This window comes from Hakea prostrata, chromosome 8 (genome assembly GCF_041222555.1).
Source record: "Hakea prostrata isolate BN-2017 chromosome 8, UWA_Hpros_2, whole genome shotgun sequence".
In the NCBI taxonomy this organism is placed as follows: domain Eukaryota; kingdom Viridiplantae; phylum Streptophyta; class Magnoliopsida; order Proteales; family Proteaceae; genus Hakea; species Hakea prostrata.
In genome coordinates this window covers 10,327,509-10,350,921 of record NC_142607.1, presented here as the reverse complement: position 1 = coordinate 10,350,921, position 23,413 = coordinate 10,327,509, and the positions used below count along the sequence as shown (strand labels likewise).

Genomic DNA, 23,413 nt, shown 5'->3' with positions numbered 1-23,413 from the left:
AATTATTTAAAACCATGGGGATATGTGTTTTACTGTATCATTTGACTTTTTGATGAAAATGTACACTGAGTTAAAGAAATTTGATAACCAAAATAAAACAATGCAAATTATCTATAATTTTCATTTTCCTTTTGGTGTCTTCACTATCAAGGTTCAATAATAACATTGAGTCGACCTGTATTATAACTCTGGATAATATTAACTTAAAATTGAGCAAGTTGACCATACATAAATATTGACTGTTAAAAGTTAAGATCATGTGATGGGTCCTCAAATTTTGGGCCACTCCTAAAAAACTTCATGAGCTAACTAATCAAGTTTTATAATGAAGTTATAAATAAGTAAATGGCAGGACACTTAGCTTGAATCAGAATTAAAAAGTGACCATAGTTGATAATTAATTGAAACTTGAAAACACCTCCATCAATTTCAAATGCTGAATAATAATAACAGATCCATAATCTTTAGTTATACAGAATGACCAAGTCCAGGGGAGTATTAGGTTGATCTGCATCATAGTTCCTATAGTGAGGGTTCCAATCAATGACCAAGTCAATTTAGATCCTGCAGGCCCAGTTTCGTAATTTGGTTCCCAATTAAAACTAGAAATTTAGTCATACCTCCTTGGATTTCATCTTATCTTAGTTTTTTTGGTTTTACTCGACTAAATAATGGAGTCAAAGTAAGACATTAAAATGGGTTTCCGGGTCATAGCTGGCTTTGTGCCCGTGACTCTTCTTTAGTTAGGTAAAGTTGAAACAGAGGACAGAGGGCTAGTGACAGCAAGATTGGAAATTTTGGTTAGGATTTGATCACCTTGGAGATGTATTTGGAGTTTGTAAGACACTATGGCCACCTTATCAATAGAGAAGCAAGTGGGGTGAAGGTTGGAATGCCCAGAAAAGCTTGTGTTTGACCTACTTTCAAGCCCAAGAGACAATAAACAGAGACCAGTCTTTAGTATAACATCCTAAATGGATTTGATTAATGGGAAAATGTGATCTGTGAGGATCAAGAAACCAAATCTGAAGAGAATCACTTTTAAGTATTTGAGATTCTAGCCTGGTATTTCAGTTGATGATTGATGAATCAGCATTGAACAGTAACCTATTTGATAAAGTGCATTCCCACCATCAAACCATCACAGTATAGGCTGAATATTAAACTATTGACATGACTTGGAAGAATAGGTTATCTGTTCATATGATTTACTCACTTGGTTTCAATGTTTTATTTCTTAGCTTGCACACTGACAAGGACTGCCCCCTAAAAAGACCTTCAACTGATCAGCTAGGCCAGGGGGATTGGATTCCACCATTAAGATCCTTTTTCTTTCTTTTCTTTCACCTTCTATCTTTTTCTTGATATTAATTAGATATCTTTAGAACAAAGCAATCCAATCCTAGGTAAGAGGAACCTTTCTCCCACTCCTGTTTATCCTTTCACCTTAGTTCTGACTTTATTTTGAGGGGAGAGAGGTGTATGTGTTTCTAGTTAAACTAATACGTCCAACAAGAAATGGGAATATAAACTTTGAGAAAATGATTACCTTGTTCAGTATCAAGGACTTATTTAAAAGGAACAGCAGGTGTTCCTATTGAGGTGGGATCAAATGTCATTTTCTCTGGTGGCCTAGTGTCTTGAGAGCCTATAGACTTTTCTTCCTCAAGTTGGACCTCTATCTCCTCTCCAATCTCTCCACTTTCCCACTCTGCAAAACTCTTTAAATTTGGCACCATCCATTACTAACTTACTCTTCGAATCCGAATTCTATTTTTATTAGATTTGGTTCTTCTTCCCAGGCAGGAGATCCAAACGACAAGTTGGTTAGAGATGGTGGGTTCCTCCTCAGCTTTTTTTTTCCTTCTATCTTCTTCTGTTCTTACTAACCTCTGGTTTTTCTTTCATTTTCATTGGAACATTTCATCATACATGAGATATTGTTTTCTTCTTTCTGGTACTGCAGGAACAAGGTGAAGACTTAGAGACATGGGAAGGTTATGTAGATTGGAAGAAGAGACCAGCTTTGAAAGGTCGCCATGGTGGCATGCTCGCTGCCGCCTTCGTTTTAGGTATTAAGCTTCATCTTCTTCAAAGATAATACTTTTATTCAGTCCTTCCTTCCATCTCTAGGTTTCTGCATATGAATAATTGCTCAAGGATCTAACTTGGGCTTTGTTTTGTTTTTACCCTGTCAACACTTAACAGTGGTGGAGATATTAGAGAACCTAGCATTCCTGGCTAATGCAAGCAATCTGGTGCAATACCTCATCGGGTTCATGCACTTTTCGCCCTCCAGATCTGCTAACACAGTCACCAATTTCATGGGAACAGCCTTCCTCTTGGCTCTCCTTGGTGGGTTCTTGTCTGATGCTTTCTTTACCACTTATCAAATCTACTTGATCGGTGCTGCTACTGAGTTTCTGGTAAGAAAATTTCATTTTCCAAACACACAAATTATGAATTCTTCTTCATAGTCTCATGGATCATATAATATGAATCTCATCTACTTTCCTATCATTAGTATCTCAGTTTTTCTGAGATTGGATTGGGTGGAAATCCTACTTCCAAGTTTCAGTGACCCAATCCCAAGCAAGAAATCAAAAGTTTGTGTTTCATATGATGGGTGGCAACTGGCAAGGCAGGGCTGGGCTGTACTGCCATGTGCAAGGCGGTGGCTCAGCCACTTGGCATGGCAGTAGGGGCTGAGGGTAGAGGAAGACTGGGCAAGGCATGCATGGTGCACACAGTGTCCCTGTCTCTCTCTCTTTTTTTTTTTTTTCTTTTTCTTTTCTGGGTAGATGAAATAGTGTCCCTGTCACAACATGAAGAAAGGCATACAGCAAAATCGCATCACGGGCAAGCCTATCAAACGTGGAACACAATAAGATGGGCCCCCAACCCACTCACCCATCAGGGTTCTTTGGCCCTTTTCATGAATGGGTCCTTGTCAGGGTTTTAGGGTTTGGTCCTGTTTTTGATCTTTCCAACGTGCAAATTTGGTTCAATTTTGATTTGGTTCAAGGTAAAACGTGTCAAAATTGAAATCAACCCGAACCCGAACAACGACGTGTCATTTTTTTAAAAGCGAACCGCACGAATCATATGCAAATGATTCTAATAGAGTTTGGATCTTCTATCCGCCATGGTAGGTGATTCACACGTGGAAATTGTAATAGGGTGATTTGAGCATGTTGCTCTCCTCCTGAATCATGGCATCGGTTGTTGGAGACTTATAGTTGGTAAGTCACACAAGCACACTCTTTTTCCACTTTGTCACCATCATCTCTTAAATATATTGATGAGAGAACCTACCAAGACATTTCTGATTTGATGAATATTAAGGTGTGTCCTTAGAAACATGCGACCCTATGGATTCCAAATCTTTCCAGAAGCTTTTCTTGTTTGATGGGTGTTAAGAAAAAGCTACTAAACAAGAAGCAAAAAATTGGAAATCATGCTTTTGCTTTTTTGCAGTTTGTACCTCTAAGAGTTATTTGAATTGTCTATGAATGGAACAGGGGCTAGTGATACTCACAGTGCAAGCTCGCACACCGTCTCTGATGCCACCAGCTTGCACCGCGAGCACCAATGTGCAATGCCAAGAAGTCTCTGGTGGGAAGGCAGTTGTGCTGTTTGCAGGGCTCTACCTGGTTGCACTGGGTGTTGGAGGAATCAAGGGATCACTCCCCACACATGGGGCTGAGCAATTCGATGAGGGCAGCCCTGAGGGAAGGAAGCAGAGGTCCACATTCTTCAACTACTTCGTCTTCTGCCTATCTTGTGGTGGTCTAATTGCTGTAACTTTCGTTGTCTGGGTTGAAGACAACAAAGGTTGGGTATGGGGTTTTGGAATATCCACTATTGCTATATTCCTTTCCATTCCCCTCTTCCTTGCTGGCTCAACCACTTATCGCAACAAGATTCCTACTGGAAGTCCTCTTACAACCATAGTCAAGGTAATAGAATGAAAAGAAAAAGAAAACAAGACCTTCAGTGGTTCCCTTAACACCATTTTCAGTTCTTCATTTATAGGGCTTTGATGGCTTCTTCTCGGAGCACATCATCATACTATGATGTAGCAATCAGATGAAACCCATCAAGCCTTTTAGCCTCCTGGAAGCCCCCCCATCCCCCACTTCCCTTCCCCAAAAATCTCATAGCTCATAGCATCTCAGGTTGTCAGCTTTGGTGCTAGGAGGTTTGAGCATCCCTCTTAGCTCAGCTGTGACTCTGAGGAGAGTATGTTGTCATGGCCTTAATTTTCTCTTAGCATTCCTATCCATTTAAACTAACTGATGCTCTTTTACTCGAGGCAGGTTTTGACTGCAGCAGTGTGCAACCATGGATGTGTAACTAAGAATCCAAGTAATGCTGTAGTAAGCATGGTGACAAGTCCTTCCCACTCAATCCAAGATGATATGCTGAAAGAAAAATCTGATGAAAAAGTTGCATATCAAACCACAACCAAGGCCCTCAAGTTCCTTAACAGAGCTGTGGAGAACCACCCCAGTCACCCAGCATTAAAATGCACTGTGGAGGAAGTTGAAGCAGTCAAAATAGTCATCCGTGTTCTCCCCATCTTTGCTTGCACCATCATGCTAAACTGCTGCCTTGCCCAGCTCTCTACCTTCTCTGTCCAACAAGCAGCCAGTATGAACACTAAGCTTGGTTCCTTGACAATCCCTCCAGCTTCACTCCCGGTCTTCCCTGTCGTCTTTATCATGATCCTTGCACCAATATATGACCATGTGATCATCCCATTTGCTAGGAGAATAACAAAAACAGAGATGGGAATATCTCATCTGCAAAGGATTGGTATAGGATTGGTCTTATCTATTGTGGCCATGATCACTGCAGCTTTGGTGGAGAACAAGCGAAAAAGAGTGGCTACCAATGCAGGGCTGATCAACTCTGATGAAACTTTACCCATCTCATTCTTTTGGATTGCACTGCAATACTTGTTCCTTGGGTCAGCAGATCTGTTCACATTGGCCGGTCTCCTGGAATTCTTTTTTACAGAGGCACCATCGAGCATGAGATCTTTGGCCACAGCCCTCTCCTGGGCCTCATTGGCAATTGGTTACTACCTCAGTTCAGTGCTGGTGTCAATTGTCAATTCAGTCACTGGCAGAGACCATCACAATGCATGGCTAAAAGGTAGCCACTTTAATAGTTATCACCTTGATCGATTCTACTGGACATTGTGTGTACTTAGTACATTGAATTTCTTGCACTATCTCTTCTGGGCCAACCGCTACAAGTATAGATCAAAAAACCCTGGTAACTGGAGGGAGATAAAGAAATCTATAAGATGAAGAGTACAAATCTTTTGAGGTGATCCCTTACCTATGGCTTCTTATACATGCCCAATAACCACATCCATTGTAAATATGCTTGATGATGCATCATGAGTCCTCTTTTGTCTGCCACTAAGAAGGAAATATCCAATATTGGTTTATTATTTTAGAAATTGTTCACAAGTTTGACAGGTCCACTCTTAGCTTGTACTCTGTACTAGGAAAACAGATATTGGTTGAGAATACTTGCCTCTCTTTTTTTCCCACATGCCACTGCTGTAACCATTATCTTCTGTTCAAGTATGATAAAGCCAGTTATCCCTTGATTTCCTTTTCTAACATTATGGAAGGAAAAGATATGGCATACAATATTGATAAGCTTGTCTTTCAAGAGTCACAATATTGTTCTCATAAGAGGTATAATCAGCTAATGCTTGACATGTTTTGACAAGGCTCAGATAAATCCAGCTAAGCGAAGGTGCCATCAGAGTAACTTTATTGCTGAGCATGGCATGCTAAGGAACTGGAGCTCTTGTCAAGTCGACCATCAATATTTATGGTAGTACCAGGCAAGCCGAAACAAAGCACAAGAAAATTCACTTCATACATCCCTTGGTGGAATTTTATGGAAACCATCCATTTCTCTTTGGATGAAGGAGGCATGTCCATCACTCACATTCAAAGGATAAGATTGAATTAAAAAAAAAATTATATCTTCTAAATCTTACTTCAATCATTGGGTATAATTGATGGACGTGTAATTTTTGAGTTCCCACAACAAGAACTGCACTCTACAATGAATAAACTAATTGACAGAGTGAAGTCTCCAGGCTTTACTGTAGCCTACAAGGGAGGACCATGGGATCTTACATATTAATTCACATTAATAAAGTAACTAAACCACACAAAGAAAAAACAAAAACAAAAAACAACAAATCGTAAAAGGTTTCATATATAATTGTGTATGAACATGGGGAGAACAAAACTTACTGATATGGAGAGTTTATGATCAGACCGGGTTCATACCTGGTCCAACCCTTGACCCCGGTCGAGATGAAGAAAACCGAATCGCTCCCGAGCGAACCGGATCCAAAAGATGGCTTGCTGAAGAAGAAAGATTATTCTGCTGCAAGCGTGCCCTAATCTTACTTATGGATTAGGGTAATCACCCTGATCACAGCAGACTCAAACTGACGGCTGCGGATAATCATCATCAAAGGGATAACTATCGCATAACCTAACGGTTATCTCAGGAGTCCTCTACTAGCCCAAACTAGTAGAAGTCTATCGCTCAACGGATCTTATTGATAAGATCCAATGACTACCCGAAGAAGGCTCGAGTGCATCCAACGAAGGAGATTCGAAGGGACACTCTATATAAACCTCACTACCATACAAGGTGAGGGACGGATCAATCGATCAAGGAGAATACTATCTGAGACTCAGGTTCAGATACATACTGATAGACCTCAACTATCAGCGTCCTGCTATCTAGATCACCTTTCCCGTTTCTTCATTCATTAGCTCTGTGCTTCTAGCAGAGCCGTTTGTGATTAAGTTCATCAACTGACTTAGCCTTCGGAGGTGGACTCCCGACCCCAGCGGTCGGGCCACATCTGACGCTTTTGTTTTGCAGGACACTACATGGAGATTCAAGGGCTGAGCAGATTTTGGACGCATCACTTACAGACCTCGGATATGAATGCTCAATTCTCATGCATCTATCCAACGGCTGAAATATGCGACTGAGTAAATAAAAGAAATAAAACAAGGTGAAAAGATTCATTGTTGTCTGTTAGGATGTTCTCTAAACTGAAAGAAAGATTCTAAACAGAGGCATATGACACATCAATGTCTGGTGCCTTACACAGAGAAGATCTACCACAAGGGTTTCCGTCCTGAACCCAGTTCAACTACATCGACTTTATTTATTTTGCCTAATTCGTCACACAAACACATAACCCAAATGTTCATTATAGATAATAATGTGACATGGAAAACAAGATGGCACAGTAAAATCTTGAAGAGAATTAAAACAAAAGCAAGCAAAACTGAATCAATCAATTAGAAGCAAGTAGAACAATCAAAGTGTGCAAAAGTATCAATGCTACTGAGATTAGTAAGAGGAAGCCCGATAATGAAATAGCCACTTAAAAGTACCCCTCGTCTTACATTGAGTCCCAAACACATCCCTGATACCGTAGAATCCTGTCTTACGATTCCTCAGTCCTCCATACACTCAGAAACTATGGTAGGTATACGCAATGAAAATTATTAACTCAGAAAACAAAAAACAATCAAACTAATATCCAAAAGCAAGCAGTGTCCTCTGAGACAAGCATTTGCACAAACACCAAATCTTCATCATGAAGTGAACAACGAAAGAAGGGAAAAATAGGGAGAGGGAAGAAGTAAGACATCATGGAAATGCTATGCAAACCGTAATTAGAGGACCAGGCATGTTATATTGAAATAGAAGAAGAATTGAGAATACTAGTAGAGGAAAATAATCATACCAGGAAAATTTTGTAACCCGAGAGATCAATGGAAATTTTGGTGATAAACTGAAGAGGTCCAGTGTTGGAATTCTAAAAGTGATAAGAACGGGAAAACTACAAAAGAAGCATAACTGAGGGGATGTAGCTCAGATGGTAGAGCGCTCGCTTAGCATGCGAGAGGTACGGGGATCGATACCCCGCATCTCCAACTCTTCTTTTTCTTTTTATTTTTTGCTTTTTTGCTTTTCAACTTTTTCGGATTTGAAAATGAGGTGTGCTTTTCTGGCCGCCAGCTCCCTGCATCTTGACCACATATTGTGGGGCTTAACTTTTACGTATAATTTAGCATAAATATCACTTGTTCCTCCTCTTGGTTGACATACGTCAACCCTTTCTTAGTTAGATAGTATTGTTATCTACATTTTCATTTACTTAGGGCCTGTTTGGTTGCATGGGTCTGGATACTTCAAATATCTAGAGATTTCAAATCTATAGATTATAGATTTCAAATCTATGGAGTTATAATTTATAAAATTAGATGTTTGGTTGTGGAATAAAATCTGTGGATTCATCCTAAATCTATTTGATCTCGTGATTTTGTGAATGTGCAAATATATGCTTTTTGAAATCTCGGTTTCACCCATTATCCATAAATCTCGGTTCTGTTTTTAGTGTAAAAGGTAAATCTCTGATTGCATGAATCTGAGATTTTACACCAGCGGGTTCCTCGGAGATTTGAAATCTCTGGATTCATGTAACCAAACAGGCCCTAGTAAATTTATCAAACACTTTCTTCAACTTTTTCAAACAATTCTTACTATTAAATATTTTTTTAAACTCCAAACTATTCTTAACTAGAAGCATATTTTAATTTACACCTCAAATTACTTTCAAAGTAAAGTGCAACATCTCATCGGGATATCGTCTTTCACCTACATTTTCAAGAAGTGCAGAGTCTGCAAATCACAATTTTAGCCACTTTCAGGTGAAGTTCGATAGTTGAAGACACAGTTTTAGGTGAAGTTTGATAGGAGCAATGTAGGGTCCAATCTTAGGGAAAGGATTTGTGAGATTTGGAAAGAGGTTTGGAGGAACTTGAGTGAGAATAAGAGGATGAGGCAGCAGTGGCCATGGATTCCGATGAAGATTCCGGCGATTTTCATGAATAATTTGGCTATTTTCATGTGTATTTTGTCAGTTCGCTTTTCCGGTGATATATGCAATAAATCGATTTTGCTCCCACTTTTGTTTCTCTCCTCACCAAATTGCGCAAAATTCATCAAATTTCGCCAGTATGTTTTTCTATGCCTCCAAGTATCCTAGTAGTTAAAGCTCTTAATTATCTTTAATTAATATTAAATGCATTTAATTACCTTAGTAGTTAAAATCATAATTACATTCAATTAATTTATTCTTAAAATCCCAAATTACCCACCTTTCTTCTTTTAAATTTTATTTTTACTGTTAAATTTATTTTCTAAAATCTCAAATTACCCTTAACTATCATGTTTATTGAAACCCTAATTATCCTCCATTAATATTATACCTTAGTAATTAAAGTCCTAAATTACCTCAATTAATTTTGTTCTTAAAACTCTAAAATATCCCATATTCTATAATTTAGACGTTTTTCTTTCATTAAAAAAATTAGAACAATTAAAAAAAATTCGACTCTTTCTTAAGTTTCCTTTTTTATTTTATTTTATTTTTAAATGAAAGAAAGACATTTAGAAATCTAAGAAAGACAGCCTAGATTTTTTTAATTTTTTATAGTGAAGAAAGATATAGTTTAAAGAACATAAAGGGTATTTTGAAATTTTAAGAATAAAAGTAATTGAGAATAATTAAATTTTAATTAAAAGAATAGTTAATGATATTTGAAGTTTTAGAAAAATATTTTAACATAAAAATAGAATTTACTACCTTATCAAAAGAGGAATAAGTGATATTATCCAATTAAGAGTGATCCAAGTGTCGTATAGTCAACTAAAAATAAAAATAAGTGATATTTATTCTATAATTTAGATATAAGGCAGGCCAAACCTCATTGTTGTTGTTTTTTTCCTCTTTTCTTTTCTTGCCTTCTAACGAACAATTTAACATATATAGAAGAAATGGAAATATTATATATATATATATATATATATATATATATATATATATATATATATATATATATATATATATATATATATATATATATATATATATATATATATATATATATATATATATCATCCCAAGCAATTGGCAGCATGTTTGTTAAGAAGTATGATATGACATTTTACTAAGAGGTATCATTATACTTTTATTAACAAATTAATTTTATAATTACGAAGCAAAGACCAAGCGAGCAATCCGTGAGAAAAAATTTTTCTTTCCCAGTTTCGAAGGAAAAAAAAATTAAGAAGTTTTATAGTAGGTCCTACAAAATTACTGTCACCCGTTGATGCCACGTACCCGAATGGGCCCCACCACTTCGTTGAAGCAGAATATGTGGAAGGTAGAGGCGGATAGACCTCACAAGTTTTCTATTGGCTGAGGATATTGCATTTGCGAGCTTCCTGGATTAAAAGAATATCATACAGAAATCAAATCGCTTCCCCTGAAAAATCCCACGTGGCAAATCTCAGAACGCTGCTGCAATCCAAGGTAATCACTGAACCACTACTGTTAGTTATCGCCCGAGTGCCGACATTCAAAGAAAGGCTTCAATCTCTGCAATTCCCACTTCATTTCCACCGCCTAATTTGTTCTAATGGCTGTCACAAGACTCATGGTATCGGCGGCACCTCCCCAAGCTGCCAATTTGCGAACCTTCGAGTTCGGCGGGCTCTCTTCTGTCAAACTTAGCTTCACTCGCTTCTCTTCCCCAAATAAAGCTTCAACAGTCGTCAACATGGCACCCAAGAAGAAGGTACAATTTAATCTCTGCAACTTTTGAATGTTTGAACAATCCCTCACCTTAATTTCTAGGTTTTCATCTGTTTCTTCTCTTTTCCTTGATGAAGGTGAACAAATTTGATCAAAATTGGGAGAAGCAATGGTACGGAGCAGGGATCTTCGTGGAAGGAAGTGAAGACGTGGAAGTTGACGTGTTCAAGAAATTGGAAGAGAAGAAGGTCCTTAGTAACGTGGAGAAATCGGGATTGTTATCTAAGGCTGAGGGTTTAGGGTTCACACTTTCCTCCATTGAAAAGTTTGGTTTTTTATCAAAAGCAGAGGAGTTAGGGTTGTTGAGTTTGGTGGAGAAGGCAGCCAGCCTATCGCCGTCGACGTTAGCTTCGTTGTCGTTGCCTCTCTTTGTCACTGCTTTGGCGGTAATCGTTGTGATTCCCGACGATTCGACGCCTCTAGTGGTTTTGCAGACCGCCTTTAGTGGTGTGCTTGGAATCGGCGCCGCCGGGTTCTTGGTTATGTCTATAGTGTTGGACGGACTGCAAGAGGCAGATTAGGTGATCACATTTGCCGTCGATGTCTCTCCAACCACCGCCGGCGCCGGCACTTGCACTTGAATTTCGGTACGCTGTAATATAAGTAGGGTGAACTGTGAATGCTCAGCTTTTGGGTTTATTGTAGGAAGCTGATGATGTTATCATCAAATGCCACGTGGCGTTTTGGTTGGCCACGTCACCCTCTTGGTCATGGCTTTTACTCATTTTACCCAATGATACTCTTGCCAAGTGTGCATTACAATTTATTTGAAAAATCTTTGTTTTTTTTGGGGCATAGCGAAGCTTTTTATCCTGGGGTTTATGCATGCCATCTCGAAGAGTGGAACTCATGACATCTTCACTAAGAGACATTGGTCATTATCAACTGAGCAGCTTTATATTAAAAGTTATCATCAAAGGCTTGCTCACTCAATAATGATTGACACCTCCTAATGAAGAAATCATGAGTTCGATGTTCCTTCTTATATATACAATTGTCTTCACCCTCTAATAGAAAGTCATCAATTCTAAAAATAATTTATTTAAAAAATAAAAAATGAATTTCATAGGTTTGGATCCTCTATGCTGAGAGGTTTTTGTTCTTCTCACACTCTTCCATCACATATTAGGAGAGGAACCTCTTGGAGAATTCACATCTAATTTTTTTTGACAAAAATTCAGATTTGGGCTCTTCTCTTAACGTATGGTAGAGAATTAAAGATATGTGAGAGGAACACAGACCTTTACTTGATAGATACAGAATCCCAACTCATGATTCTCACCAGACCCGCAACCAAAAATGCTTTGTGCTATAGCATGAATTTAGGAAGAAAGTTGGAATGCTAGAAGAAACAAAATACATAAATCTATCCCTATCCTAAGGCCTCTTCTATCACGCGTTAAAGTAGGGATGGAGCTAGGATTTAATATTGGGAGGGGCTAAATAGATTTTTCACACAAAACACAATGACTCTTCTAAAAACCGTTTTATTCACCTTCAAAACTTTTCTTCAATCAAAGACCAATTAACAATATTTCATAGATGGAAAATCAAAAATAGATAACACAACATACATCATGATCCTTGAATCAAAATTTTCTAGCCTGCTAGGTAGAGATTTGTACTCCTCTCACTTCTTTACCAAACATTAGAACTGGAGCCCACAAAAAATCCACTCTGATTTTTTCTTGCCAGAATTTAGAAATAGACTCTCCTCTTAATATGTGGAGGAAAACACAATCCTCAACCCTGACAGATGGAGGATCCCAACTTATGACCCTCGTCAGACCAAAAAAAAAATGCTTTGTGCCATAACATGAATTTAGGAATTAAATTGGAAAGCAAGAAGTTAAAAAATCAAGATCCACCACAATCCTACGCCTCTTTTATCAAGCATTCAGGGAAGAGGCCTACCTCTAAAGGAGAGTCAGCATACTGCTATCCTCTATCCTTGAAAATAGTAAAATGCCACAACTTTAGTTCAAAACTAGTCTATATATATATATAGAAACTATTTGAGTTTATAACATAATGCATATTTCCTAATTTTCACCAAGGGCTCAGTCACTCGGGGCTATTTGAGTTCATAACATAATGCATATTTCCTAAATTTTCACCAGGGGCTCAGTCATTCAGGGATGGTCTTCTCTGGTGCATCTATACTAGATTTGACTACAAATGGTTATAATTTGAAGCAATCACAATAGAAAAATGACGAATCCTGCAATCTATACCAAAGAACAGAGAGGCATCACTATGGCTTGGAAGGTCCAGCTCCCATTGACCTTACTGCAACCTTGACTACACCCACAACACTAAACTGCATCATCTGTGATGCTTTGCCCCACCCGTTCTTACAGCCTTCCTCCATCTGCACCCAAACAGAAAATGCTACCTGCACCACAAATCACAGAAATCGTAAGTAGGTGTCACCATGGGAATTTCATACTTACAGAAGATTACAGAAATGTTTTCAAAAACATATATATGTAGGCAATCCACACGCCCAAGACACCCAAAAGAAGGAAAAAAGAAAGAAAGATACAATGGCACGATGTGAGTAATAGAATCAAGATATTCAAAGAGTGCAGGTCTGTTGAGCTGAGAACACGCGGGCAAAAGTCTCCTTCCTTGGGCAATTGTTTTTTTCCACTTAAAATTTCTCCTATTTCTGGTTCCCCAGCATCCAGGTGCAATGTTTCTACTATCTTTCATCTTCACGTTTAGACTCTTCCTTCTGAGTCTTACCATCTTCCTATTCTGAATATCAGGGTGCATAATTCTGATTGCTTGTTGCTTCTATTCTGTAAGTTTGAAATTCAGAAGTCTTCTGCATCATATCTAATGAGTTCCTAAGAAGAAAAACCATTACATCTTCCAAAGATTGAATTGCTGAAAGTGCCAACAAAGGAGCACAGTATAATGTATTCTAATACACGACCAAATAGGATACGTAAAAACATCAAAGCAGAAAATGAATCCTTTCCTTTGAAAACCTTAAGTGGAAAATTCATTTAAGTCAAGTCCCCACCAAATGGCCAAACAGAAAATATATTTAAAAAGAAGAAGAAGCATGTATCTGATGCAACCTAGGGTTCTAAAAACCTGATGTAGGTTGCTTTGGGCTAACCAAACTAAGTACACAAAGATGAAGTTGCACTTCTGTAATGATTTAGAACAGTTTTAAGAAATAAAGGAACCTGTGAAAGAGGGGCCACTAACATGGGACTACTTGAAACAAAGGGTTTTCCGAAATATTAAGTAGCAAGTGTATATGATAAAACCAAAATTTGTACCTGTGGGGCTGCTGGGGTGGAGTGTTGGAACTTTTGAAATAAGGACCAATGAGAGATATTTAGGATCAACCCTCAAATGTAATTAAGAGGTTTCTTACTCTATGACAGTCTATGAACAAGAAGAGAATAGCGGGAACCAACAAGAGTTCAGACAACAGAATTAAGTCCATACTGCATCAATTGACTTAAAATTTCAGGACCTGGTTGTTACTCAACAGCCTCTGAACTCCAAACAAGAGGCACTCAATTAAACAACGTGGAGAACGAGAAAACAAATACTGAAACAGGGACTGGCAGCAAGACACCGGCTAGTCTGACTTTTAATTTAGAAGCTAATGCACCATAAGCATCAGGACCAAGATTTTGTAAGGGAATAACCCAAGGGCAGAGAGACTTATTATTTGAGTTTCAACTTGAGCTATAAAGGCTCCAATGAGCTCTAACAAATTTTGCCAAGCTATCTACAAGGGACATGAAGTGGGTAGAGAGCAAAAACGGTAGTAGGAAGGAAAAAAAGAAGATGGTAGATTATAGTTGAGATATGAGGAAGATAGGGAAAAACGAACAGGAGAAGAAAAACCCAAATTTCATTCAACTCCTCCCATCATGGGTTTCAATGGAATGTAACAGAAAGGGAAAAACTCCTAAATAAACAATGAAATTGAATATAAAATCCAAAAATAACTGGCCTCTATATCGCTATGACTCTTGCTAACAAGCAGAAGAAAAATATAAATAAATTCAAGTTGCAAACTATATACCATGAAAATATCCTAAAAGAACTCAACTCCATTGAGTTAGGTCATGAGCTCAAGATGCCCTTGGTGATCTAGACATTAAAGTCTTCTATGGTTTCAAAGCTGAAGTGGCACATATCTGAGGGAATACAAACGAATTTGCAACTCCAAGAGTCAGAAGATTTGACTGCTTCAAAATATGAGGAGAGAATTGATGCGATTGAGGTATAACCATCAATGGATAAGGCAACATAAGAAACATCTCCTCTCCTTGTTTCACCTTCATGGTGTTCCATGCACCATCAGAGAGAATACCAACCTTATATTGCCATAGTTACCCTAAGAAAACTCATCATTTTGATATCCAGCACATTGACATACCCCAATACCATTTGTTAATCTGTCTCCTGGATTTTGCATATGGAGGGCAATTTATGTAACTTCATGGCAAGGATCCTTATCTTACTGCCTTAATGGAACTTGACCATTTCATGGAAGAACACCTTCTGAAAATTAATATGAAAAAATTTCTAGTTTAGCATCTGCTCATAATCTCCCAACCGATGATTAGTCAAAAGTTGATGAACCTCAACTGTAGCACACCATCCCACTGCAAACATTACCAGTGAACCATACATGAAAGGCCCCCATTTTCTGTGATCTCAAAAGCACTTCTAGGTGAAAATCCTCAGGTCCCTTCTTGCATCAAAGTTTGGAACTCAATCTCAATGTCACAATCCCTTTTTGAGAACCGCAGCATGATGTCCTAAGGAATAGTTGGCTCTGATGGGGCGTTCCATAAAGCATATAGTACCAAATTGACAAACGGGAGTAGGCAGCACCGCAGCACTACATTATCATGCCTATCATTTCTGCTTACATCGGCAGGAAACTCGGTAAGAGTTTGTTCCTGGTCAGCCTGGGTTTCCACAATGTACTTGCATCCTCCATGAACTTGTTTAGTTCATTCCTCTACTGATCTTCCGATAATTCTATGAACAGTTTATGAAGCTAAGGACTAATAATGCAAGAGGATCTGATGCAGTTAAGATTGTCCACTTGGGATCAATTCTGCATCAGAATAATCTTTTTCTTTTTTGGCCCATGGTTGGTTCTATAGACCTTGGGCCTTTTACAATGTAATGGGCACAGGATCAGTAGCTAAATTGAGTATCCGACTTAGGATATCTAATAGCTAGAAAAAATAATATTCTAAGCTCATCAACACTATTGAGTCTAGAGTGATTAGGAACCCTTTTGTGATTCAAGTTAGAAATTTTGGAAGGTCGATACCTATGTAGTACATTCCCCATCACTCAGAGATGATCTGAATAAAGAATACATGTCTTATCCAAGAGTTTTGGCATTGTTGAGCAGTGCATACAGCCTGATATACCCAAAACCTGATTTCTTGTCTTCTAATTTTTTCCTCACAAGAACATCTTCAACCATTTAAGATGCTGTACAAGAAGATCTTCTTCAACGGTGAGTAGATCATTACCAAACCCAATTCTTCTTCTTCTAATCCTATAAACCATAACCGTAGAATGTGTTCAAACTTTGCAACAACAAGATCCTCTCATGTACCGGGTCTCAGTAACACATGTCTATCCTTTGCATAAATCCGGTAATAACTCATGAGGGAATCGACAAGTCGACATTAATGAATTCTATACCAATACAGATAATATGTGCACTCGCATTTGTACTTTGATATCAGCATGCCTAGGTATACCCAATATTTTCTCGTTAGTGATTCCAATTTAGTCATCGTTCTTCTTCTCAAATTTAGTTATGTTTCTCACTCACACTACTATTATTTATTTTTCTTTCACAATCATGAGTGTATGATAGGGTACCCAATTCAAACTCTAGTGAATATTACCATCATAAGCAAAAATTTAAGGACACAAAATGCTCAAAAAGTTTATAGCATCTTAGAATATTAAACCAGGATGTATAAAAAATTTACTAAACAGGTATCACGAACCCATAAATCCATCACCTGAGAACATAGGATAAACAGATTGATGGGAACAATAAAATCAGTTTTTGAATCAAGGGCCTTTGGGGAAATATTTAGGAGGATCCTTCCTTGAATGTAGTTAAGAAGTTTCTTCTTCTTACAACAAAGCATATGCACAGGAAGAATAGCAGGATCCAGTAAGGAGTTCAGGCAATAGAACTCAAGTCTATACTGCATCAATCTGCTAGATATTTCAGTACATGAGTGTTATCCCACAACCCACACAACAGACACACAATAAACAATCCAAGAATGAAATTAAGACAAATAGTTGACAGGGTATGTTGTCTGAGTTTTGATTCAAAACTCACTATACCAACAGGCTTCAGGACTGGCAGTTGCTGGGAGTATCACCCTCAGGCAGTGACTCTATCCTAAGAGTTTCAAACTCATCTGTGACAGCTCAAATGAACTCTAGCAAATTTCCTAATCCAGTCATGTTGTCAGCAAAAGGGACATTAGGGACCAACAACAATTCTTGTAAGAACCAAAAGAGGAAGAATACAAGAGGAGAATAGATTGCACCAGAGATACAAGGAAGATAGGAGAAAAGAACATAGGAAAGCAGCAGAATAATCGACCAATCTGACCAGAGATCCCTCATACAAAACCATGAGAGACAAGCACAAACTTCATCCACTTCCACCTACAACTTATTCTAACAAGCATAATTAAACATTATTAAAAAAATTACAGAAATATCCCATAAAAATGTCCTAAATTTGTAAATACTCCTATCGAGTTGGGTCAAGCCCAGCTACTACATTACTCTTGATTTTCAGATGTAGAACAAAATTCCTCTAAAGAAACATGGGAAAGAACTTCCAGCCAAGGTTAAAGTATCCCACGCTACCATACGATACTAATCATACATATCCATATTTGACCAAACCGATACGATACATCTCGATACATCTCTCGATTGAATTACACTAAAATACATTAGCCAGAGCAATACAATACTCGATACAGGACGATACGTCTCTTAAAATCACCTGACCGATACGATACTCGATACCGATACTTTAAACCTTGCTTCCAGCCATGTTTCATTTTATTTTACCTAATACAATGATCTTAGAAGTAAAAGGTGCAGCTTCAGCATCCAGGCTATATCCTGAGTTTGAGGCAACAGCATGTTTTGTTGACTCTTCATGAATTAATATTGATTTATGCTTATTGCATTGCTTTTTGATGAAGATGCTTATAATATACCATATGCTCATTTTAGCATATGTCGGGTTTCTAATATTACGCAGTTAGTAGCATAATAACATCATATTGCATTAACATTGATTTGATGTTGTAGGTAACCATCATCACTATAGTACGTGTAATCATTAATACACACCCAGGATGCTGAGGTGCTGGCTTAGATGGGCGCCTTGTCACTAAAGCGCCTCCAATGCTTAGGATTGCCTAGTTGCCTTGAAAGCTATGACCAAGGTGAGTGTCATAAAATTTAGCGCGAGGAATAAATTTAAACAAAGCTAATTCAAAACTACCTTTCCAGCAGCATTTCGAACTGGAGAAATCTGAAGATGGTTCCAGAATGAACTTCCGTCCTTCCTAAGGATAAAATATAATAATTCAATCAGTAAAAATTGTTAGTTCAAATATGAATGAGTAAAATCAAGCTTCCTATAATTGGAAATGCAGTTAAAGTACACACCTGTAATTCAAGATCAATACTGTACAGGCTTTCTCAGTTTGAATGTTTTCTCTTATCTGCAAAACAACAGAAAAAAAAAATTAAAATTAGCTAAACTCAAGATATTCCACCCACCAATTAAAGAAGTATCATAGTAGAAAAATCCCACATGAACCCCAGCAATATCAAATATAAAGTTATTACCTGGGAGATAACCTCGGCATCTGTATCAGGCCCATTTAAGAAACTACAGTTCTTTCCCAATACTTCATGTCTAGCATACCCTAAGCAACAAAACAGTACATTAGGCTCAAAAGAACAAGAAAAGGTTTCTTACTTATGATGGAATGATTGTTAACGATGGAAATGATTTGCGGAATAATGACTTGTGTCTTAAGAGAACACAGGGAAAAGAATAATTACAACAGGTTGATTTCAAATGCCAGATGGACCAATCAGCTAGCTATCTAACTACCCTAAGTTGGAATTCAACTGATGGGAAAAATATGATGCAGGGAGAACAGCTTGACATCAATACGAGGAAACATGATAGTAAGGAAGTAAAATAATTGTAAAGGGCTTTCTTGAATCTACAAATTTTTTAACAAAATAATTTGAACAGGAATTGCTTTCTAATTGCTCTGAACACCTGTCAACTTCAAAAATGCATCGCTTGCATATACAATTGGCATGTCAGGTAACTGGGGGTCAGTTCTGTAAAACAATAATTGCAAAAAAAAGCAGAATGTGAGCAACCCATATGAACCAGAAAGCAGATAAAATAAGCAACAGAAACAAAAGGAACTTGTAACAACTTACAATACAAAGCTCTGTTTAATTTTACCAAGCGCTATAGTTACGGATGAGCCAAGAGAATTTGTCCCGGGTAAGTTGCATCTCTTCCCACATACCACTTTACCAGTTAGCTCACTATAGAGTGCTAGCACAGATAAGATGTTGTTAATTGACATAGCAGCTTTCTGTTTCTCCAGATCAGTTGCCTCGCATGATTCTTCGACCTCTATTCCTGTAAAGTCAGCCATGAGAAACCAACAAGATTTTCAGCTCCAGATAATAAATAGATCATCAAACAACTCGTGCATATAAGTTGCTGATCACCAGAAAAGAGGAATAAAAACAGATTCAACCAAAACCATACAGTGATTAAGTGATTTTAACAAAGAATATTAAAGTATGAGAGTAACACTAATTTTGTTAAGAAATAGAGTACGTAAATATGAAAAATTAAAGCAAGTAAATCAAGTATAAAAGCTCCTTAAAACCCAAAAAATCATACTACAAAAATCAGTAAAACAAAGATAACAAATTATGAAACAAACAAGATCAATCAACAGAAATAGCATTTTTTTTTCCAGCTACTGTTCAAAAGTTCATATAATCAACCACACAAAGCACTATCAAAATCTCATAATGATTGACCAATCAATGATCTGCTGGACAATGGTTCTGGAGTTCGGAACATACCAATCTAAATAACAATGAGCAACAGCAAGATTAACCCAATTCAGTGATAAATCAAGTAGGATAACTTATGGAGAAGCATTTCACTGAAGAAACAACATAAAGCAAGCACAATCAAACTGACCGAGAAGGACCTTGAACATAGAAAACTAAAAGGAAAAGTGAAAACAAACACACAAGTAAGAAGAGTAAAGGCTCAATCTTTCAAAGGCCATACTTAATAGTTAGTGCAAATAGCAAAGCACAGACCTTTGTTACCCATATTCTGGAACCCAGTCCAAAGAGGAACCGACGTCACTGAATCCATGCAAACCTCCTTTCTGCAAGACCCAAATGCAATCTCTGGCAATCTAGAACCAGCTTCACTAACATTACAAGAATCCCTGGAAAAACCATCTGCAATATCCATTGATTTTCTTCCTATAGGCAACTGAACAGCAACAAAGTGAATGACCCTACCATCCTCCACACTGTAAACAGGACTCAAATGAAACAACATCCAGAAGGGATTCCCATCTTTCCGATAGTTCAATAAGCTCAACTGAATAGTCTTCTCTTCCCGAATGGCCTCTCTAATCTCCATTACCGATTTTCGACTGGTTTCAGGTCCCTGAAACATCCTTGCATTCCTCCCAATCACTTCATCTATAGAGTAACCAGACATTTTTGAGAACTCTCGGCTGGCAAAGACAATTGGATGACCTGAAATACTAGGATCAGTGATAATAAAACTATCAGATATGTCAGCAAGAGCTTCTCGAACCCAAGATGAGTAACGAGCATTAATGGACTCTTCGATCACAGCCAACTGAGCTTCCATTTCGCTGTTGTGATTGATCTTCTTCTTCGTCTTGTTCTTCTACAGATGTGCTCGTTGTACGGCAGAATTCAAATCCCATGTGCCCACGTAAGGGGCGTCAGCTTCTCCTCTGCCCCGCAGTTCGAACTAGCAAAATCCAATTCTGAAATTGAAGATAAACATAGAAATATTGAATAAGAGAACATAGAAGCAAATGAAATTAATCAAATGCGAGAAGTATAGAGATTCTCACACGAAAGTGCAACATGGAGAGAAATTGATTGATGAAAGAAATGAGAACAGCAACCAATCCGTTACAGAGACACAAAATATCTTCCCAGAATCGAAATTGTGACTGAACCTTGACCAATAATGGGTACCCATCAATCGTTTTTGCCTTATCGGTGAATAAATGAAAATTATAATCAGTCGAGTCGACACAAACACTACCAGAGCTCAAGAAAAATGGAGGTTAAATTTTTCTGAGGGAAAACGTAAATCTTTCCCCCTTTTTCTTACTTTTTGAGCTATTTAGTTCGACTGAATCTGTGTTTTAAGTCTCAAGAGAAGAACCAATATGAGAGGGTTTGGTTTTGCTAATTGCCGTTCGCTCGACAAAGACAAGTGGTTATGCAGGAAGCAGAGAAAGTAAAACTGACGGTGATAAAAAAGAATTGAAAAATCTGCAAAAAGAAAATGAAGAATCTGATTGTGACAATCTTTACATGCTTCAGATGATTGATAATGACGAACAATTGAATCTTGATCTTATCTTGTGGTTCTCATTCATAATTAGCAAATTTTTGAAGCTGCTGGAGTTTGTTTTTTTTTTTTTTTTAATATATTTTAATTTTGATAATACAGATAAGATGATTACCAACCTTATAAAAATAAAAAAATAAATATATTTCTATATTTATTTTTTATTTGGATAACTACATAAGACGATTACCAACATTATAAGAATAAATATAAAACAACCTAAAAAAAAAAAAAAAAAAATTTCAAAAGAGTCTAAGTCAAAGTGTCTTCAAAGGAGTCTAGATCATCTGCCTGTCAGTAAGGCCCACAGGTAAAGGTGATGAGTTTTTTTTTTCAAAATATTTTATATTTTTTTACCTGTGGGCCCGCTATATTCTATGGTTGAAAAGCCGTCAGGGAGAACAAAGTGCTCCCCCAACGGGGAGATGATCTGGACTCATTTCGAAGTTCCATTAAAGGTTCACAATCTCTACATCAGTCACTAACACCTCCTTTATGTGGGCGATCATCTTATTTGTATCAACAAAATTATAACTTAAGAAAAAAGGTTATTTATTTAGAAAACTCTTTTTGAGTACTATATTCATGAATATGAAGATGAAATGTGGCCAAGCAAAACTATAATAACCATAAGAAAACATGACCAATCTTTCAAACTTTGAATCTGAAAGTGCCTTCCTCGCTAGGAAATCTGCTAGTAAGTAAACATTCCAAGAAACATATGAGATCTTACAATACTCAAATTTGAAAGCCAACACTAGAAAAACCTGAACAATTAGACTGATCTCTATTGCCCATGCATAAAAGGTCCCTTGTAAAGCCTTAACTGACTACTGATTGTTGGATTCAACAACCACCAAGTCAAAGCACTCACTGAAGGCATAGAGAAGGCCTTCTCTCATAGCTAATCTTTCCCCCTTCAATACCAAATGAAATATCAAAGGAACTCACTTGAGATTACCTTCACTATCTCTTATGATAATTTCAGTCACACCTTCGTTCTCCTTTTCCTTCCATGCTACATCTACATTTAGAACTTGTGAAGTCTCAATGGGTGCTATAAATAGGATCATAATTCCTGTCTAGGTCATTATTAATTAAAAAATGCTAGGCAAAGATAGTCATGATTAGACTTTTACATCCCTTCTCATAGGGGGCAAGATGGTCATTTCAAGAGAGTGAACGCTCATACCTATGCGTGCGAACGAAGTAATAGAACTTTCCGCATTTTCATGGAATCTAGGTTGTCATTCATTTATGAGGATTAATTACGCACCTTTCTTATCTCACTTCTTTTATTTTTGGTAAATGCCAATCTGACTCTTTCCCAAAAAAACGATCATAATCTTACTCACCTTGCCACGTAATCTTCTATATCTTTAACGCCACTAGTTACATGGGACTAATATTTGATGAATGTGATGGGGGCAAAGCCGTCATTTCGAATACAATAAACGATGATCATATCTAGGCATGGAACGAAGTAATCGAAGTTTCCGCCTTTTCATGGAAGCCCAGTACCAAGATGGTTAGGTGCTCACTCTCCCACTCCTAGAGTGTGAATGTTAGTATTCTTAAACCTTTCATTCATTTATGAAGATTACCGTGCTTAACTCACTTCTTTTATTTCCGGTAAATGCCTACCTGACTCTTGCCATTATAAAGATCATAATCTTACTCATCTTGCCACTAGTTACATGAGAGTGATTTGATGAATGTGATGGGGGCAAAGTCGTCATTTCAAAGAGAATAAGTGATTATCATATCTAGATATGGGAAAGAAGTAATCGAAGTTTTTGCCTTTTCATGGAAGCCAGGTTGCCAGCACCAAGATGGATAGGCACTTACTCTCCCACACTTAGGTGTGATGGTCAGCATTCTTGAAACCTCATTATCTTACTCACCTTGCCACATAATCTTCTGTATCT

The 23,413-nt window shown here is 37.6% G+C and overlaps 3 protein-coding genes and 1 non-coding gene across 6 annotated transcripts; 3 read left to right on the top strand and 1 right to left on the bottom strand.

The window, feature by feature from the left end:
- Nucleotides 1-1,622: 1,622 nt before the first annotated feature.
- LOC149006804 (protein NRT1/ PTR FAMILY 4.6-like) lies at nucleotides 1,623-5,641 on the top strand. The gene is made up of 5 exons (XM_089167285.1): nucleotides 1,623-1,836; nucleotides 1,967-2,072; nucleotides 2,209-2,426; nucleotides 3,522-3,959; nucleotides 4,320-5,641. Exons 1-5 carry the CDS (start codon nucleotides 1,834-1,836, stop codon nucleotides 5,316-5,318), a joined length of 1,764 nt encoding a protein of 587 aa, XP_089023411.1. The 5' UTR covers nucleotides 1,623-1,833; the 3' UTR covers nucleotides 5,319-5,641.
- A 2,292-nt stretch (nucleotides 5,642-7,933) lies between these two features.
- On the top strand, nucleotides 7,934-8,006 carry TRNAA-AGC (transfer RNA alanine (anticodon AGC)). The gene has a single exon. It is a non-coding gene; the product is annotated as a tRNA-Ala (tRNA).
- Nucleotides 8,007-10,340: 2,334 nt separating this feature from the next.
- Nucleotides 10,341-11,561, top strand: LOC149006802 (transmembrane protein, putative (DUF1118)). Its single transcript, XM_089164766.1, has 2 exons — nucleotides 10,341-10,715; nucleotides 10,810-11,561. The coding sequence occupies exons 1-2, from the start codon at nucleotides 10,557-10,559 to the stop codon at nucleotides 11,251-11,253; spliced, it is 603 nt and encodes a 200-aa protein (XP_089020892.1). The 5' UTR covers nucleotides 10,341-10,556; the 3' UTR covers nucleotides 11,254-11,561.
- Nucleotides 11,562-11,918: 357 nt separating this feature from the next.
- On the bottom strand, nucleotides 11,919-21,461 carry LOC149006801 (protein TWIN LOV 1-like). 3 transcript variants are annotated; one of them, XM_089164764.1, is made up of 8 exons: nucleotides 20,977-21,461; nucleotides 20,174-20,886; nucleotides 19,262-19,469; nucleotides 19,092-19,156; nucleotides 18,647-18,726; nucleotides 18,464-18,519; nucleotides 18,297-18,360; nucleotides 11,921-13,127 (listed from the first exon to the last, which is right to left on the bottom strand). In XM_089164764.1, the coding sequence occupies exons 2-8, from the start codon at nucleotides 20,742-20,744 to the stop codon at nucleotides 12,987-12,989; spliced, it is 1,185 nt and encodes a 394-aa protein (XP_089020890.1). In that variant the 5' UTR covers nucleotides 20,745-20,886; nucleotides 20,977-21,461; the 3' UTR covers nucleotides 11,921-12,986. The 3 variants fall into 3 exon arrangements, with proteins under 3 accessions (XP_089020888.1, XP_089020890.1, XP_089020889.1); XM_089164762.1 differs by lacking the exon at nucleotides 20,977-21,461 and having other exon boundaries at nucleotides 11,919-13,127; nucleotides 20,174-20,763; XM_089164763.1 differs by lacking the exons at nucleotides 11,921-13,127; nucleotides 20,977-21,461 and adding an exon at nucleotides 13,151-17,449 and having other exon boundaries at nucleotides 20,174-20,763.
- Nucleotides 21,462-23,413: the final 1,952 nt, after the last annotated feature.